At 43.1% G+C, this 20,599-nt stretch overlaps 1 protein-coding gene across 11 annotated transcripts in view; it reads left to right on the top strand.

Annotated features, from left to right (window-relative positions):
- MTCL1 (microtubule crosslinking factor 1) overlaps positions 1 to 14,588 on the top strand; it is a 110,579-nt gene extending 95,991 nt beyond the window's left edge. For 8 of the 11 annotated variants that reach the window (XM_051609606.1, XM_051609611.1, XM_051609610.1 and 5 more), the window contains 4 exons: positions 787 to 1,092; positions 3,905 to 3,936; positions 5,344 to 6,904; positions 13,321 to 14,588. In XM_051609606.1, coding sequence (XP_051465566.1) covers positions 787 to 1,092; positions 3,905 to 3,936; positions 5,344 to 6,904; positions 13,321 to 13,530 — 2,109 coding nt within the window. In that variant the 3' untranslated portion in view covers positions 13,531 to 14,588. Of the gene's footprint in view, positions 1 to 786; positions 1,093 to 3,904; positions 3,937 to 5,343; positions 6,905 to 10,415 lie in introns of all 11 variants that reach the window. The other 3 variants (XM_051609615.1, XM_051609614.1, XM_051609613.1) reach the window with 2 other exon arrangements.
- Positions 14,589 to 20,599: the final 6,011 nt, after the last annotated feature.

Below are 20,599 nucleotides of genomic sequence, written 5' to 3'. Positions count from 1 at the left end.
GTATTTACAATTAAAGGAGAAGTTGATCACAAAATCTTATATTAAGATTGGCAGTTTCACTAGTGGTTCACCCTCTCTTCACCCAGCTTTTGCAAAGTATAGAGTTAATAGCTTTGATGGCCCTTCTATTAATATTCATTTTCTTCAAACATGCTTTGCATGCCTAATTCATCACTTTGACAATGCTGTTCTGTACAAATAGTCAATTTTCTAGCCATGAACTAGGGCTAGACCATCTATAAAACAAAGCTTTTGGTTTTTGCTAGGTGCCATTTTGCACCTCTGGAAACAAGTGATATACTTAAAATTGCAACCTTTGTACTGCTGACCAGAAGAAAAATGCATTTGTTTTGATAAGATTCCAAGTCATTAATCCTTCCTTGAGCTTCTACTTGCTTTGCTTTAAGATTTCATATCAAGATTGCTTTTAAATAACAGTCAGTGTTGATTTGTTTCCTTAAAAATCGCATTACAGACAGATGCACTGTTTTGTGTATATGTATATACACAGTGTGTATGTATGTATCCATATAGTGTAAACAAGCAAAACTATACACATACAGATTTAATCACTCAAAATGCCATGAGTAATAGCATCAAAGTCCTAGAGACATCTTCCTTTGTGTAGGGACCAGTACAGCAAAGCTGGCACCCCTGGAGCCAGGTGGTGACCTCATGGTGCCTCCCCAGAGCATGGGTGCCTCGCTCCTGGACAAGGATGAGTTCTGCAGAATGCCATACCCTACATAAGTAACTGCTGTTTCCTTTAATTTGCCTTGTCTCCAGCTGCAGAAAGAAGTGAGCCCACGAAGAAGAGGTGGTTTTCTGTGTGACCAGAAGGAGAGTAACCCTCGTCCATTTATGACCCAGGGGAACCTTCACGTGCCTCGTCCAATGGGGTCGAGATCCTTCTCTGATTCAGATGCCATTCAGTTTGATGACCGGTCACTCTCTAAGCTGAGGGAGAGCGATCGGTGCAGTGCCAAGGAAAACCTCTTCCTGGAGTCACTGTCTCTTGATTCCCCTGATGATTCTGATGAGCACCGGTCTCGGCAGCTGGAGCGGGACAAGTTCTTGACCGGATTAGCAGAAGTAGGCGCTCTTCTACCTTTTATCAAGCTGTCATGTTATCTCTTATGTCAGATTTGGTACAGCATCCCTCCTGTAGGAAGTGAGATATTTTGTCACAGGGACTGCTTACAGTTACCCCGTAATGAATCTGGCATGGACAAGATTTTGTTCATTGTTATGAGCCGGTTAGACCTGTGTCAGTCACCTGAGAAACTGGGAGCCAGCCATAGGTTCCAAAGATTACCTCACCTTGTGGTCATTCATGTCATGGATGGTAACTATATTTGACACAACATATTGGTTTAGAAGGTCTTTAATCTCCTCCCATTGTAGGTATATTTTTATATATACATTTATATATATATATAAAAAAAAATACATATGAAAAAACATGGCCTATATTTTGTTGGTAAAAGTAAGTACTATAGAGAGGCACTTCTGGTTGTTCCATTGTGGTTGCCATCTAAGTAGATTAGCATGAGGTAAATGAGATGGGATGTTAAAATATAAGTAAAGTTACTCTTCATCAGCAAAGTAGCTACCCTGAGATGACACCATAACGATGTATAACACACTGCTAAGAGATGCCATTGGGCTATAGTGAATGTAGTCTGTCCTGCTAAAATCTGCACCAGTGCAGGTTTACTTTCACCAGTTTCATATCTTCCTAGTTCTGTTTATTTTCATGCCAAATGAAATCAGGGTCCCTGTCCCCATATGCTGGTACAAAGTAGCTTGTGAACTTGCATATGGTAATAGCACTGAAAATGTTCGTGCTGATCACAGCTATACATTTTAATGGTCCCTGTGAAATAAAAAACACACAACAATTTAAAAAAGCTAGTATCTCCTTTATTTTCTGTCATTATTTGAATGTTAGTGGCAGTTACAGAACAAGAAGCAGAGACTGCTGGAACTTAAAATTAACAAGCAGGCAGCATTTTGCTTGATGCAAGTTTTGCACACTTTCTTCTTGCCTGACAATTCAGGTTTGTGCACATGGGTTAGACATTCAGCTTGTGCTCTGAGCACTGGAGTGTGTGCATTGTAGCAAACAGAGAAATAGAATCTTCCCAAAGATCTGTGTACTCGGGCTTGAAAACTTGACCACTCTGGAAAAGAGTTTGCCAACAGGCCAGTTCTCAAGCTCCCTGCAGGACCAGGATTCACTGATGTGCCTTGGCTTGAACATGTGCACAGGTAAAAAGTTTGATCCAAGGATTTCTGTGAGATTTACAACATTGTTACTCAGCTACAGGTTTGGAAAAGCAAGTTATCTGAGAGGAAGAGAAGAAAAAAAAGGTTAAAAGAGGCAAGAAATGTGACCACCCTTCTTACATTTTAAGTAGCTGTAGGTACCTGTGTGTTCCAGTTAGATTTTCCTCCCTCAGTGCCATGAAGGTACGGCTGGCAGTGTGGGATCCCATATTTATTATTTCTTAGTTTTTATTTCATACATGTTCAAGTGCTGGTACTGGTGTCAGGGATCTATGTTTTGTATTTAATTTTTATTGCTGTTTCCTTTCCTTCAAATTCAGTCTGATATTTAAGAAGGGAGATCTCTCTTCCGTTTTCTGTTTTTCAGACATTACCACCATTAGGAAAAGTGTTGGCAGCAAAATTTGGTCCGTAGTGTTATTTGCATGGCTCCTTTCCTTCAAAGCATGCTTTAGTGAAACCTGGGCAAAGTAATTTCCCCTCAGAGGGTTTGCTCAAGCAAGACTGATTGGAGTTTAATGAATACCTTAACTGAGGATGCACAGAGGCAACTGAAGCCTGCTGACTCTTCCTCTCCACTGTATTTTCTTTGTGGCACTAACTGCAGTAGAAGTCAATCCAGCCTTCAGCCCAATTCTCCATTCAGTTAGAGCAGATTTACTCTGCAGTAACTCCAGTGGAACCACCACCACTGTTCCATACTTATACCAGAGTGAATGCAAGGAGGATCAGTTTGCTCCTTTTTTTTTTTTTTTCCCCTGACTCTGGATGAATACCAGAAAGGTATTTGCTGAGTTAAGCAGTGCTCCTTCTGAATAGTCACAGTTTGAAATGCACTTCTGTGTTAGTAATGTTCTTCATTTCATGAGGTCAAATAAAAGTAATAGGTACTAATACTCTTTTTTCTTGATCATATTTTTTCTTCCCTTTATTTATTAAAAATATAAGCAAGCAGTTACAATAATAACTGAAGAGCAATTGCTTCAAAAGTATCTATGAAAAACCCAGCTCCTTATGGGAATTGTCACAGGGAAATAATTGCCATAAAAACAACTCAGTGCTGTTAGCAAGCTGTAGGTATTCCCCCTATGAAACAAGTAATAGTCTTCCCACACATGTAATATAACTAGCTTAGTGATTTTCAGCTGGTGCCATTTGTTGGTTCCTAGAGAACATATAATGAAATCTTATGGCAAAGGACCCCAGTTTATCTGTTGTTTCAGCACAGCTTGATTTCTGGTGTAAAGCAATTATCTCCACTGAACAAATTCACACACAACTGTATGGTCCAAAACAATATATTGCACATGTGGAAAAAAGCCATTTGCAGCTTACTTCCATTCGTGATTGCAGAGGGCTATCGAAGTTCAAGACTGTTGTAGATTTGGCATTCCCTGTGCAGTCTGTTGCGATTGCCCATTCTGCTGCTTATGTACAAAGGGAAGAATATTCCCTCTGGCAATTTAAGTTCCTTATCAGAGGGAAAATCAGCCACCTTTTAAGAGATAAACATACCTGGTGGAACCAATGGGAAGCGAATTACAAAATACCCACAAGCTAATGCCACCAACAGGTTCAGAAATAACTTACCCTGTTTGTTTCTGTTTTTCTTCAGGAGGAAGAAACACACAAAGGTAATCTTCAAAGGTGAGTAAAACTTAAAGGGAAAACCCAGCAAATATTCATCTGCCACAAGTACAGCTTTCTGGCACCCAAACCACAAACCCAGGGCATAGCCATGCCACCTCCTAAGCAGCCTGCAAGCTGGATTAATATATTCAGTGGTTAATTTGTCTCAATATGCTTCTTTTCTACTCGGATTAACTTGGGCCACATTCAGCCGTGGTGTACAAAGATCAGATGGTATGAAATTGCACAAAGCTGCAGCTTACACTGAAGGATACAGCTACTTTAGCAAGTAGTGCAGACCTGTAGACACCAATATTTAGATAAAAACAGTTGGTGCTGAGGACCTGACATGCCCATGCAGGTCAGGGATATTTTGCTTTGGACTAGTTCTGTCCATGTGTTGAATACCCATCTAACCCTAGAGTGCATTAGTTGTGCTTCTGGAGACCATCTTCCAGCTCACTCTCATCCCAAAGGAACCCAGCCCATGTTCTCTGAAATTGCCCCCTGGTGCAAACCAGAGCATCTGAATAGGAGATCCACTTTGAAAGTGCACCCCCTGATCTCACCCAACTCCCTAACATAGATCCACCTTAATTGCAGCTGGTGCTCTTGATTAAAAACTCACAGTGTGATTTCAACATATCCTCTAGATCACTGATGTATAAAACTCACTGCTTGCTGAGTCCTCTCCCAACTTGAGTTACCTATTGAGACAACTCTGATAACTATGTTCATTTGCATTTTTAAGTAGTTCCATTCAGAAAGCTCCTGGTTTTGTTCGATTTTTTTTTCTTAAAACTTATCAGTAGGACAACTCAGCTGAATGCTTGTGATTTGTACAAACTAGCAAAATGTGGGAAACCCAAGAATCCAGCATTATCACATAGCAATTCCCTCCAGTTGAATTTTAGCACAAACTCAACTCTCCAAGCCAGTTCAATGTCAGAGCACCTAGCCTGGATGTCCCTGATGTCGCTACACATCAGCTGTGCAGCCTGGGCAGTCTCAGAGGCGGGGGTGGACTTGCTGATTTCCCAGCAAGTCCGAAATACTGCACACTTGCTTTGAACAGTGTGCCTCACATTGTCACGAACGCTCATTTTCTGGGAATGGTATATTTCTGAAATGCATTCTACTGCTCTGTATTTTAGACATTTGCCAAGCAGTATTCCATGACAAAGCAATAAATTAAGAGCCATTAATAAAACTTTTTGTATTTATAAAGACACAGCAGGAACGCTTGTGTTTCACAGCTATTTTAAAGATCATAAAAGGGAACTCTGATGAAAGAGAGGACTAAAATTATTCTATATATAAGCAGACAGTGAAAGTTGGGTTTCCTGACTTAGTTTGCTGTGGAAAATAAGTTGCTCTGTGTTTTTTTTCCAAGCTTATGAATGATTCTTGTGTTGACCTTTCCAGGGCCATGTCCGTTTCTTCCATGTCAGAATTTCAGCGTCTGATGGATATTTCTCCATTTCTACCAGAAAAAAACTTGCCTTCATCCAGCAGCAAAGATGACATAACCCCTCCCCTGTCTCCTGATGATCTGAAATACATCGAGGAGTTCAACAAAAATTGGGACTACAGTAACACTAGGAACCATGGTGGTGCCACCGAAAGGCCTGCAGAAGGCTGGGCAGAAAGGACAGAAATTGGGAAAGCTGTGAGTGATCCTGCTTCAGATCCCTTCCAGGCATCATCATGGTACCTCACCACCAGTGTCACTATGACAACTAACACCATGACCAGCCCAGAGCACTGCCAGAAGCAGCCAACGAGGAATCACAGTGTAACTGAAAAAATCGGAGTTCGGGTCTTTCACAGCCCACCAGTTGTCCGTAGGTTTGATAACTCAGTGATAGCCAGCAATGAAGGTAAAAACCAGGTTGAGCCAGACTTCCTCTTTTCTGTGACCAAAGCTATGGGTAATGCTGCTGAGACAAAAGGTGCTTCCTCAGATATGTTTGGAAGATGGTCTTGTGACCTGGCGAGACATCATAAGGATTTTCTGGACAGTGGTCTTCATCCCATTGAACGTCCTATTTGCACTACCGTGGGCTTTGCCTCACCCTTGCACAGCCTGGAGATGTCCAAAAACATGAGTGATGATATGAAGGAGGTCGCTTTCTCGGTCCGAAATGCCATACGCTCTAACTCCAGTTCAGCAGAGCCTCAGTTCAAGGACACTGCGTGTCAAACCAATGGTATGAGAACGACAGGGACACAGACCACCCAGACCATCAGTGTTGGGTTGCAGACGGAGACCCTGCGCAATATCACCAGCAGTCCGCACAAGTGTCTGACACCAAAGGGAGGGTCCACGCCTGTCTCCTCACCATCCAGAAGCCTAAGAAGCAGGCAAGTGACCCCCGTCATTGAAAAGGTCCAGGCTAAGTTTGAACGCACATGCTGCTCCCCCAAATATGGCTCTCCAAAGCTGCAGAGAAAAATCCTTCCCAAATCAGACCAGCCAAGTAACCGGACTTTGCCTGGCACACCTCAGAAAGGATTCAGTGAGTCTGCTTGGGCTAGATCAACTACTACAAGGGAGAGTCCTGTCCACACCACCATCAATGATGGCCTCTCCAGTTTGTTCAACATTATTGACCATAGCCCCATCTTTCACGAGACCTTCCAAAAATGTCCCAGGTCTAGCAGCCGGTCCAGGTCAGCAGAACCCAGACCAGAACTGGTCCCAGTGCAGGAGCCATGTCCAAATGCCCGTGGCAGATCACCTAGTCCTCTCCGATTGGGGACAGAGACACAAAAGGAAGAAGGGACTGAGGTGACAAGCATCAGGCAGGACTTGTCTGCTCCTCCAGGGTACACACTTGCTGAAAATGCTGCCAGGATCTTGAATAAGAAACTTTTGGAGCATGCCTTAAAGGAAGAGAGAAGGCTACCTTCACACAGCCCACCAAATCTTAGCAATGACAACAGCACAGGAGAAATTGTCAAAGTAGATCCAGGGTCCATAGAGGTAATGAGTTTGTTTGTTTTTCCTCCTATAGCTAAATGCACTCTTCTGTGAACAAATGCGTTACGAGATCTCTTGCAGTCCTAGTGAGTATTTCTAATTAATATCCTAGTCCTGCCATGGTACCACCAGCAAGTCTCAGTCATGAAACTATTGTATTAGTCACTGAAGAACTCATTAAAGATTTTAGTTTCTATCCTGACAGCTCATCTGGCTTGACACTGTCAAAAGAGCTTTATACTTTACAGGATAAAGATGCCTTTACAGGATAAGAATTCTTCTCCTCTGAATGACTGGAATAAGGGTTTTCTGTCACAAAACACACCACATGTTACAGAAGCTTTAGGGAGTCTAGGTTTGAGTGAATTTCCCTTTTATGCTGGAAAGAAAAGTAGACTCTTTCTCCCACGCAAGAGTGAGTGTTAGCAGGTTAGTGTGAAAAATAGTCTCTACAACACCCTGAGCTAAAACTTCAGGGCCTTCAGCTAACTTTTCTGGATGTATCTAAGTAAGTTTGACTTGGGTCTGTGAATGTGATTAAATGGCATGATGTTTGGTACTGACTGTTGATGAAAAGATCATCAACTAGTCTAAGCACATTCCTACTTAGTGTTTAAGAACTCCCAATATTTTGCTGTCAGCAGCACAATAGTTATCATCTTACATTACAAGTGAGTTGAGGTATTTGGGGTCAGAGATTCAGGTACAGTAAGGTGCTAGATGGACAAAAAGCTTTCAGTTATCAGTGTCTAAGCCTCTTGGTTCTGTTGAACCTTTATGCATGTGTAAGTGTTGCCCTGAGGAGGCCTGGAGAAGCTGAATTATGCCCAGCTCTTAGCAGCCCATGTTGTCTTTCTGGTGCAGCAGTGAAATGGCTTATGCCCTGCTGGCTGGTGATACTTCCCGGAGCAGGGGTAAGAGCCCAGCATCCTCTCTGACCCATGCTGCCTCCTTAGCATCCCAATGTTTTGGTGGGCCCAAGCATTGCAGCATCAGCTCCTCCTTGAGCCCTGCACACCCCAGACATCCCACATTGGCATCACTGGGCTGACTTCTACCACTTCTGCCTCAGAGAGCCTCAGGGGAAGCTTCAAACCCGATTTTCAACTCAACATTTGGCTTGAAGGATTTGTGGAACCTGAGCATTGAGACTTTTGCTCTGCAGTTTTGCCTTGCACTAGGAGGTGGTTCTCAATGGACAATCAGTTCCTATTCTGTAGGTTCAGCTCAGATGACACAATCTTTCTTGCCTAACAGAGGATCCAAAGCTGATGATATATTCCGCATATGCAGTAGAAGCATATAAATAGGGACATTTGTACATATAAAAAAGAAACCAGATGCACATTAGAAGTACCAGTGAATTAAAGCGAGCTCTGTGCACAAACCTCAGTGGGAATAAAAGTGGAAAGCAGCTCTGTATTCATCCTCTCCTCAGTCTGAAACTCTGGGAATGCACTACTGATCCTTATTAGGAAGTGTGTTGTACTCAGCTTTTCCTTCAAGGCATGCTGGGAAACTGTTTCCTCCTGCATCTTTAAAATGTCTCAGCAGAATTCAAGTATAAGTAAATGGATGTCATTCCACATCATCACAAATTGCTGCTGGCAAAATACAACTGCCGGCGGTACCTGAGTTTGATGCATGGAGAGATTTGGGTCAATCCTGTTTAGTTAAAACTCATTGACCATCAAGCTGGCAGAAAATTGCTCCTCTTTGTGAGTTCTCAGTATCTTTTGTCTAATTTTTTGAGTTCTGAGCCTCAGAGCTAAGACTTCTTTTTCCTTGCAGCTCTTACTCAGTTGTTACGACTGTGGTCTAGATGCATAGGTTATGATCTTTAGGGTGCTTCTGTCATTTCTCAGGAATGTGCATCGAAAAGGAAGGTGGTGGGCGTTCACACAATGAACTTAGCTTCTTCTAGGTGAGGTGATGCTCGACACAATATACTTAATGGAGCATGGGATTGCTGCTGAGAACAAAACTGCAAATAAGTTTAGACTTTGCAGATGCCTTGGGTTATTTATGGATTACATTGACCACACAAATTATGCTTTGTGCAAATTCCACTTAGCACAATTTTGTACAAAGCTAGACACAGCAATTCAGTGAATGATGATCTTGGAGGAGGCAGGATGTGCTCAGGGCAGCATCATGTCAGCACTGCCCCTGCCACCCTCCTGTAAACCCCTGCTCTGCTTCCCTCATCCATGGGTCTCTGGCCAAGACAAGTGACCTTCTTATCACTAAAAGCCTTCTTGTTTCTGCAGTCATGGCATGGTATATTAATGACTTTTAGACTTGCACAGATCATCTGTTGGTGGTTGTCCTTTAATCTGAGCTTCTGAGTGGTTTAACCACCTACTTTCCTTTTATAGTCCTGCTGCAAATATGAAATCTAGTTCATACATACATATGTATACACACACACGTACATATGTATGTGTGCATGAACGTATATGCATACAGAGTAGTAATAACTTTGTATTTTCTAACTTGCCTCAAGCTGCCTACAAGCAAATTCATATCCACCAAGTGCAGCCTACTAGTGTCTTATCCTGCTAATTCATTAAACCACTATCTTACTTGCATATAATGGGATTTATAAATATTAGTATTTAAAAATGCAGATTAACATTACCTAACTAACAACTAAGAGCTATATGAACATTGTTCTTCCATGACTAGTGAGTGTGTAAAACATAGAGGTTACACAACAGTTCTGGACTGGGGTTCAGACTCATTTTTGGGAATAGCACTGTGAAATGACCATCCACACAGCCCCGTGCAGGAGAGGGCAGCTGCTGTGTCCTCTGCTCTCAGGGCCAGGGCAATTGCTGCACACTTGCAGCTGAACCATTCAGCATGGGAGGGGGAATGTTTAAAAGACGGGAAGGTGCTGTCAGAATGAAAGGGCTTTTGCTATAGTTTGAGACTCCCATCCAGCACCACTGTTAAATAGTAACAAGGGAGAAAGGTGAGACAAAGGACTTTCCTGAAATCTGAGCAACGTAAGCATAAGCGACATGAGAAACATGAGCAACACAAAACAGTAGTTGCTTTTTTGCTTGTTAAAGGTTTCCTAAGCAGAAATCCTCTCTTGAAATCAGACAAAGGAAAAAATATACAGCTTTATTCTTCTTTCATGATAATGTGGTTTTTCCCTAGCCCTAGTCAAGGTTGGCAAAGGATAACAGATGGCTTTCTCTGCTGAGTAGAAATGTTTGGTTTGTTTAATGCTATGTCCACTTCTGGGACTGTGCTAGGATTGTAAAAGGTTGGTTTGTTTGCATCTTTCCTTTCTAAATCTTTTTCTGCTAGTGGCTTATCTTTTATTCCTTATTATTAGTTTCCCTGTTATAACAGTTGGTAACATGATCTGAACGGGTAGTAACATCTGGAGACTTCTTCCTTGCTGACCTGAAATCATCACTTTACAAAAAAAAAGTAATTTATTAAAACAGTTCTTTCCAACCTACTTGCTTTCTTTTTCTTTTCTGTCTGTTCTGTCCAGAACCAAACTGTCTTATTAACTGCCCCCTGGGGACTCTAACCCTGCCTGCCTCACTGCTGTAAGTCCTTTCTACCTTGTTTCCAGAGCTTTCAGAAAGCAGTCGTTTTGAACGTGTGGGTTAACAGAGGGAAATAAACAACCACAGTTCCAGAGGTACTGGCATGCACCCAACACCCCTGCGGTGCCCTTCACATGGAATCATCAGGAAGTGCTCAGGATAGGAGCCCACCTGCTGCCTCCCACGGCAGCACGGGCTTCAGCCAAAACTTGTGCTGTTGGGCTTTTTTATTCAACTGTTAAAAACTGGCAAAACTTAGGACCAACATAAAGGGGTGCAAAAATGTCAGGGAGGGATTCAGATTTATAAAAGGCACCTTTTCCTTTTTTTTTTTTTGGCAAATCCTCAGGGTTGTGTAGGGCTTCTGGCTGCCCCAGGGTGTGTGTCCTTTGGCCATAGCTACAGCAGGAGGGGAAGAAGGCTGGGGAGGGGGCTCCAGCACCAGCCTGTGGCTGAGCATCACCTTTGATCATTAGGCTGTTCCCAGCCCTGTTTTGGCTACTGGCTGGGGTTGCTGCAGCAGAGGGAGAAAAGAGGCTGTGAGCATCCGCTCCACCTCAGAGCCAGAGAACTTTTTTGTGTGTTTTGGGGTTTCTTGTTGATTTATTAATACAGGAATAGCCACAGTAGCTGACAGCCTGGCTTAGGAAATAGCTAGAAAATAAAGCTGAAATGATCTTTCCCATTTTCAATGTCCAGGCTTAGAAGTGCTCCCTCTCCAGCCATGCCCCCAAGCAACTATCAAACTAAATTGCCCACAGGCTATTAATTTTTTTTAAAACATTTCTAGCTATGCCAGTTATATGTGGTAGGTAAGCAGAGGATTTCACAAACCGTTCCAGATGGTTTCCTTGTCATGGCTGGAATTCCTTAGCCTATGCTGAGGAAGCTGCAGGTGGGGGAGACTGACTCAGCAGCCAGCACATCATAAGATTACACTGCCAGTCACTTGTTGACCCTGGAGCAACACCCATGACCAGCACAGCCTTGCGTGGTGCTGGGCATGTGTGCATGACTGACAAGATGATCTTAGCCCTGCCATTCAGTAAAAGCTGACCAACATCTGCAGGCTTTTGAACTGGGAGACAGCAGTGGACATACATTTCCTTATCCCCATGCTGACGCTGATTTGCTGCTATGAAGGTAGGATAAAGCAGCCAGAAGCAAGCAGCACTACACAGATAGCATTTTAAGCTGCTGTTTAGAGAGAGGCTGAGACAAAACCTGCAAATCTCATAGCCTCAGTACATAATGTTGTGCTGCCTGTGAGTGCTGCTGAGCGCGTGGATTTTTCTTAACAAATCTGACTCTAGTGGCAGCTTTCACAGGCCATATGTTGCCCCAGGCACACTGAGATAAGGTGAAATAAGGACAGAGTCAATATTCTTGTTAGCACCAATCTACAGCTGTGCGACTGGAGATGTGTCTCCCTGTTGGCTGTGTCTTGACAAAGGCACTGAGGTTCAGCCTTCACAGAGGCTTCCCCAAGTCTGGTGATGCATTCTCCCCAAAACACATGCCTGCTCAAGCTCCATTTCACATACCTCAGCTTTGCGTCTTCAAAATTGATCTTTCTGTCATGTAACATTTATGTTTGGTCTTCTCTGCAATGGAGAGGTTCAACAGCATAGCACCTTGTTTGTTCACTGCCAATCACATCATGTTACCTCCTCCAGTGTTCCCCATCCCTAGTCATGTTTCTCCTTCTCCATGTGAAAGGGTGGGCTGAATCTTTTCCTTCCTACTGTATTGTTCTTCCTTGTGCCTTACTGCCTTGTGCCAGAGCTTTTCCTTTGCATTGTATTGTTTCTGGTCTCTCTCTTCACTTAACACCAGTTTACATTCTGATTTTGAGACTGTTTTTTATTGAACTCTCCTGTCCGCTCCAGTGACTGCTCCTCAATGTGCACATTTCTACAGGGTGACAAACTCATCTGATTGGCTTTTATAAACTACAGACTATGCAATGAAATTCAGAAGTTTGGCTTTGGCACTACGAGACAGACGCTCCTGCAATCACTAGTCTTGATGTAAGGAGCGTTCACAGGGAGGCAGGAAGCCTAGCTGTGCTATGAGCAAAGTCCATAAATATTAGAGGCAATTACCAACCTAGTGCCAGCGTGAAAAATCATAACTGCAGATTGTTTCTCATCACAAAGGCAGGCTAACCAAGCCTGAACAGTGGAAGGTTGATGAAGGAACAAAATTTCCATTTTTTTTCCATTTCTGTGAATGTTGACTGTCATGCCCAGCACCAGTGAATCCTGTAATTCAGGCTTCAGCAGCTGGCAGCAACGAGTGATGTTGCAGAAGAAGAAATCTGTAGGTAAGCCTGATCTTTAATTCAGCTGGAGATCATAACTAGTCCTGCAGCCATTGTTCTGCTGCTAAGAAGTCTTTCCTGCATGTCAGTCTGAACTCTGAAGCAGACAAGAAGAGTCAGTGGTTGATTTTCACCCCATTTGCAAATGCTGAACCGGGCTCTTTTATGCTAGGTCAGCACTTAGCAACGTGATGAATAGTGGATTTTCCTGAATTATCATGTAAATGTATTTTTCAGCTATTCTCTTTCTATCACAAGGAGAATTAGCAAATGGAAGTTTGTCATCTGCTCCAGCACATCCCAGACCTCTTTCTTTCATTCTCTCCCTACCTGTTCCATAAATCATGGACATACATGCAGATACCTGAAGCCCACACACGCCCAGATGGTCGCTGCTTGCTTTTGTCCCGCGACGTGACAGATGCTTAGCTTTAGTTTGAATTTTGTGTTTCTTAATTCTGTGCGCATCCAAACAGCCTCTAATGCAAGTCACTAACCGCTGTTCTGCTCTCTTGGCTGCCAAGGAACTACCTTGTTCTGCACTAGCCCCGTCCCTCCAACCCTGCTTCTCCCGGCCAGAGAGACCAGCGAACCGGCGCCCACCCTCGCGATGGGCTTCACATTCCCCTACGGCCTCACAGTCGCAGTCCACCGGAGACCTGACTTCCTCGGAGGAGAACGGAAGCAAGGAGCTGCTGGCAGAGACCCCCAGCCAGGGAGGCGAGCTGGCCTGACTCCACATGGGAATAGGGGGGGCTGCCACTTGCCTCCGCCAGGTCGCCCACCCGTCTCTGCCATGAAGGAGAGAAGGTCTGCATGGAGAGGTCACAGAATGTTCTCAGATGCAGCTGCTGAATGTCTGACCTGGGAAACCGAGGTGTTTCTGGAATGAAACAGTTAATGTGCCTGTAATAATTTTTTTTCATAGCTGAGAAAACTATTTTTGTCTCCATCTTTTCTACATACAGTATATTAACAAAAAATAATGGTAAAAAAGGCAACAAAAAAAAACAATAAAAAGGGTAAAAAATATATAAAGTAAGATTTAAAATAAAATGTAAATTAAGTTTTACGGGAATTTGAGTATGTGCTCGCGCTCTCTCCAAATACTGACTGCCTTTTGGTTATATTTGCACTGTTATGTTTTTAATTTTGGTTTCGGGTTTTTTGGGTTGGATTGTTTTTTTTATTATTTCATGTAAAACGAGGGTCTTAAGTTAATATTATTCTATTTTAATGTCAGTGTTACTGGTTTTTAAAAGTAAGGTTCTTAAAGATGCTTCAGCTGTCTGAAGCAATACCTTTTGAGTAGTGAAGAAAGCCATGAAGCTAGTTCACTAGACTTGTATTAATTGAGATGGAGGGGAATACAGGTAAACACAAGAAAAAAAGTGTAAAAAAAAAAGAATGCCTCAGAAAGACTTATGGAGTTAGCTGTAAAATACACCTACAATACTTGACTTGCATGCCTCTGGGTCCTCGCACTTTAGTGCATGTACATACTGCTAGTGTACCATCGCATCAACGTGAGTCAATCTGTTTCACTGTAATATTGTTGTGAATTTACCTGTACTGTACTTTTATTGTTGGTATTCTTGCATTGACTATACAAAAACAGTTTTTAAATTATTGTTAGCAGTTCAACTGGCTATGTACAGCGTTTACTGAGACCTTCCTTCGTTTTGGGAAAACCGTGGAGAACTTTGGGCATACTAAATTGTAACTGGTCTTGTTTAAAACTCTGTTGGAGACCATGTGAAGTGGAAATAAAACCCTCAGTATTTACAAGTTGCTTGAGTGCTTCGTGATGGTGTTTTATGATGGTGCATCCCAGGTTCAGTTACTGGGGGGAAGCCCTCAAACTCCTCCTTTATTCATAAGGGAAGAAGAATGCTTCTTTATATGCAATAAACCATGGCAAAACCAAGTATTCTGCTGTGCTCCACAGCCTCCTCTGAGTGCTGGATCAGGCCATGGGAAGGTTTTTTAAGTCCCTCATTGAACTCTGCAAAACAGCAGCTCATGCAGAGAGTGGGACCCATCTTCTCCATTCCTCCGAGGCTGTATGGCTTCTTTCTTTCAGTTGTTCATGGGAGTGAAAACCAGCCAGATAAACATACCAAAATATTACATATCCAGTGTTAATCCAAGCTTATGTCTCATTTACATTACGTATAGAGACCTGTAAAATCAGGGCTTTTGTAAAAACAGTGGCTAACACTGCAAAGTAAATGAAGCTGAGAATTTGCATGCTTCCAAGAGGTGAAAAAGCCTCTTGAGCTACTGTGCCTGGGACCATCTGGCCACATGATTTCTCTGGGAGCCCCAGAACTGTTCTGACTAGCTATCCCATTGCTGAACTGGCTCATTCCTGTTCGATTTCCTTTGTCGAGGCTTTCTGAGGCTCGTTAGTTAAAGAGCACCATCTGGGATCCATAGAAGCCTTCCTGGTTAGCTCTGTCAAGCAATAAAGCTCCTCACATCCTGTCCTCCTGCGTCATGGCCAGCTTTCTAGGAAGTTTAATTCAGCTGTTGGATGAGAACAAACTTTCTAGCTCCCAAATAAAAATCAGTTGAGGTCTGATTCCTCCCATATCAGTTGAAACTGTTTCTATTAACCTGGTGTCAAATTGTCCACCTGTGGCTCACCATTATGAAAATTGCCACACACCAAGATCGGCAATGACTGAAAAGTACTGTTGTCTAATGGCTTCCCGGTGCCCCAGCCAAAACTAGGGGCGTCCAATGCCAGTCCTGAGCAGCAATAGCCATATTAGTGATCATTCCCTTCCCAGCTGTCTCAAAGCCTCACTGCTAGCACTTTTTGTGAGTGTTAAGTTGACCCAACTCCGAAGTCTGAATGCTTAAAATTGTCCATGGTGGCCACCTTACTTGCTTGAAAATCTTGCTGCAGTACTTTGCTGAATGGTTGCAATAATTTCAACCTCCAAGGAGAAGCATGTGCACAAAGTGTTTAGGAGGTCACAGAAGAGTCACAGTGGTTATGGAAGAAGACTTCAGCCACAACTGAAAGATCCTTGTTTGTTTTCAAAATCTCAATTACCAGGAGCAGTTTTGCAGGGAGAGGGAGGGGTTGCTGCTCCTTTAAATGCTCTTTCTCCTAGATGAAGTAAATTAAAGTTGCAAATGAACCAGCAGTGTTGAGTACCAGCAAGTGAAAATACTTTTCTGCTTCTTGTGAGAGCTGTAATTTTTTTCAATTATGCAGAAGAAAATTCAGGTGGCTGATTTGGTAGCTTTGACACCCGGAAATGGTATTTGCCTTTCAAATCGAGGATACACCAGCCTGCGGAATTAGCTGCTGGCCACCCTGAAATAGGAAGGTCTGTGAGGATAAGCAGCTGCCTGTGGCTTATCAGGTAGAGTGTTCATGAAAGAGCAGGAATTGTTGAAACAGAAGTGAGACAGCAAGCAACAGCAAGAAGGAGAAGGTTAAGTGCAAATAGAAATTCAGTGGAGGATCCTAAAAATGATGACATTAATTAAAAATAGCTGCTTTCTTTGCAAATACAGTGACATCAAGAAATAGCACATTTCTACTGGCCCTTTGGAAACACCAGGGCTTTTATCTTCCAATATTCCTGCTGGTGGGGTTAGGGGATTTTTCCCCTTCATCACCTCCCCATTATTCTAGCAGGTTCCAGAATTACTTAAATAAATCATAAAATAAATTACAGGTCTGTATTCCACCTAAGGTTATTTTTAAAGTTTCTACTATAAAAGTAAAAGCCTTTTTAGGTCTGCTGCTCACTCAGTGTTTGTGTATCTGAATTATTGCCTCATGAATAATCAGGGCAGGAGAAGCCTTGCAGATTGCCACACAAATGAGTGTAAGGGGATGTGAATACATCTGTCACAGCTTTGCCTGACAAGGCTGAAATGGATAGCTGGATTTCACCCAGGGGTTTGTAGTTCCTGAGACAACAGCCCTGGGATATTGCCCGGTCTGCAGCACAGCAGGAATCGAGCAGGACCACAACCTGTGGCAACCCTCACAGCTTTTGGGGGCAGGCCTGTAGCACCCCAGGGTGTTGGGGTGTCTCTTCTGCCACAGCACTGCAGTGTCCATGTGGACACCATGAGAGGGAAAAGTCAACCCTTTCTCCCACTTTCCTTCATATGTCTCTGCAGTCAGCAGCCCCCAACATCCTTCTCTTCCCTTTCCACACCAGGCAGACTTGGATATCACTGGTACTGGTGTATGGCCTCTTCAATCACCTACCCAGGTCTACAAGGAAGGACCCAAAATAGAACCCAGCATCTGAATTCATGGCAACATCACATCTGTGTTGTGCCTCAACAAGGTCCGTGCCAGGGCAAGGACCACGCTCGGACCATCCCTTCTCACCACCCCCTTCTCCTCATGTCACCCTCTGCACAGAGGAAATCTCCATACACATAGGGTACCCTGAGGCTTGCATCTTCCTTCCCATCCTTCCTTGAATATCTGGAGCCATCAAGTTCCCTCATGCTCTCTGCGAGCACCATGTCTCGCTCTTTGTTCCCCTGTTTTGGCTTCCTTTTATGTAAATCACTGCAACCTGCTAGAGTATTATTAAGCTGCTGAGTACATATAATTTTCATATGAAATGACAGCTAATGTCTTCAGTATCCTCATAGGCCAGCCTGCTTCCTGGAGAGGCTTAATGGCTTTAAGCAAAGTCTGCTTCCCATCCTTGTTTATCATCATCTTATCCATCTTGCAGGAGTATGAGACATTCTGCCTTCAGGTCTGGGTGAGAGAGATTACTGAACTGCTATTGATATATCTAAAAAAATAAACTCATCTGTTGCTCAAAAACATTTTTTTTTTTCCCCTAACTGAACACATTTAGGACCTTTTCTTTGATTATTCATTCTTTGCTGGTGTACAGACACCTTTTGGAGGGCAATCCTGGCATTCTCTGAAAAAAAAAGTGAGAGAAATCCTGAGAGCATTTGGTGATCTGGGCAGAATTTTTCAGGTGAGGGAGTGCTCAAGAGGCTGCTCAGCAAAGCTGGTGCAGCTGCTTGTCCTGGAGCTGGTTCGAAGAAAGGCAGTGTTCCCTGTGGAGTAACTGATTGGAGGCAAAGGTGGGGCTGGGACTGCACAGACCCAGTGCAGCTCCTCAGAAGTCCCTGGTTTGGCAGCCATCAGTTGCAGGTTGGAGATGCAGGAGGTTGAGAGGCGGGTGGCAGAAGCTCTCCCCTGCTGCGGACAGGGCACCCACATGCCTGGGTTTGTCTTGCCTGGGGTGATGGACTGAGATCTGAGGAGAGAAGGTTATAGATTAAAAAAAAAATAATTAAAACCAATGTCCTTAGCAGCTGCAAGTAGATGGATATCTGAACGAGAAGAAGAAAGAAGGTACTTTGGATATTGAGTTTTATGTCTCTTGATGGCAGCAAGCCTGGCTGAGCAATATAAGCAGATACCGTGCTAAAAGGGAAGAGTCCTGCTAGGCTATGCAATCTGAATCCTATTAAATGCCAACAATAAACATTTTTTTTGGTCCTGCTTAATCCCTATGTTGTTTTATATATATATATATATATATATATATATATATATACAACTTTACTGGATTTTTTAATCCCTGCAGCAAGACTTTAGAATAGGTTTACACAGAAAATTGTCATAGACCCAGGTACTCTCCTCATCCTCCTTCTGCATCTCTCCCCTGCTGTAATCCCTCTGGAGTAGCCTGCAGAGGAGAGAGCTGAGCACAAGTGGACAGGTTCATCCCAAAGGCATGGCTCAGCAGGCACTTCTGTCTCACTTCATTGATTGGTACCAAATGGGTTGCAAAATACTAAGCCCTCCAGAACAGGCAATGGGGCACAATTTTGAAAAAGTTCCCACTTCACAGAGGAGGGGACCAATCCGTATATTTTAGCAACGAAGAATTGCAATGTTAAGTGCTTAGACAATAAAGAACATAAATCTCATTGACTTTCCTGCCCAGAGAAGAAACTCACACAACTTAGCCACTTTGAGAACTTTTATCCCAAGCCTCTGACTACAGCTTCAGCATGTTTGTCTTTAAATATGGCCTTGATTCCTGATGTTGTCTGAGACAAGACAGGTATTGTGTTGTTCCTCGCTCAATTTTCTGCGTGTTGCATTGCTAGGACAGAAAAAAATTCCACTTTGCATATATGAATGAGAGCAAGAACAATAAAGGCCATGATTTTGTCACAGCCATTTCCATGATAAAACCAAAGACTTTTGAGAGAGTATTTTGTTAGTACAATGTCACTGTGGTTTGTCATGGAAATCATATCGTAGATAAAAATCAAAGCCCTGGCTTCACAAATTATCTCTGTTCCCCTCAGTCTGTGGTGCCTCTGACAACACCACAGCTTCACTTACATGCACATAAAATGCAAGTTAAATACATTGTACAGGGTTTTTTTTTTTTTTACAAATAGGAATTGGTGTGTAGTCATATTTTTAAAGGCATATTACATATTTTTTTTTAATAAAGGAGCAAGACCATGAGAGTTGGGAGGAAAACATCAATAAGAAGTCTGAAAAGACAGAATTAGCCCCTGGAAACCAGCAAACCAGCACCTTGTGTTCGGGAAATAATGGGAGGAGCCCTGAGCCTGTGGCTTGGCTGTAGCAATCCCTGAGCTGTGCTGCTTCTTGGGAGGCCACACAAGGTTATGCACTTTGCCCGTCAGTAACACTGACAGTGTTTCACAAAATCAGTCTGCATTTAACTGACAGGGAATCCCCAAGCTGACGGAGCTGTTCTGTGCTGCATGTGTCCAACAAGTCCTTGAGTTTTCAGCAGGATAGACTGACCTACCAAGCAGTGACTCCTGAAGAACACAGTGACACCCAATGGAGGAGAAATGGTGGGACACTGTTCCCCCAGTTATACAACCCTTTTCACATCAAGAAGAAAAATCATTTATTCAGAAACTGCAGCATTATGGTATCACACCTCGTCATGTTTGTGGGTTACTTTTACTCAGCAAATAATTGGCGCATCTTCCTAGCACAGAGCTTAATCATTTAGTAGAAACATTTCCCTGCTTAGAAGAATCTATCTGAGCTCCTGGTCAGCAGGTCTGGATTTGGTGGCCAGGAGCCCTCCAGAGTCACATCAAACCTTCATGAAGAAGCTGGAGAACATCCATTTGCTGCTGACCCACAGGCACTGCTCAGCCACCTCTAGCTCCAAGATCCAGAACTGGTTTATTCAGCCAGTTCCACTACCAGGGTTTCTTGTTTCTCCTACTGGAGTGAATTACCCTCAAGTCACCCCAACACCAACACATCTCTCTGGTACTGGTTCTTCAGGTTAGGCAGAGGCAACTCCAAAACCCAAATGGAGCCACAATGGGGAACAGGGTATGGAACTAGCCCACTGTTACCTGAGGCCTCTCCTGACCTGAACTGAAAAAATAAAAAACACCACCCTATACCAAAATTAAATTATCACTTGAGCTACTTAGCAAGTTGACTAAATGTACTGTGACCTACATACCAGAAAACATAGGATAAGTGGAAAGAATTATTTCTGTGGAAGTCAGGTCACTCAGTAAAATCTAGTTTAAATATCCACACACAATTTTCTGAAGCCCCCATCGGTCTTACAGCAGAGAACGGCCAATCTGAAGAAGCAGTGAGGTATTTTTAACCTTGACATCTATTAGGCTAGACCTGCAATGATTTTAGTCTCTTGTCAGGGTAGCAGACAATGCTGACAGATTAACTGATTAGGCTTGGTGCAGATTGCAGTGCAGACACAGTAATTACAGCCTGGAAACTATCATTTAAACAGAAAATAA

The sequence above is a fragment of the Apus apus genome, chromosome 2 (genome assembly GCF_020740795.1).
Source record: "Apus apus isolate bApuApu2 chromosome 2, bApuApu2.pri.cur, whole genome shotgun sequence".
NCBI lineage: Eukaryota > Metazoa > Chordata > Aves > Apodiformes > Apodidae > Apus > Apus apus.
Note: the sequence above shows the minus strand (reverse complement) of the source record. Positions and strands in the feature narration are given on the sequence as shown.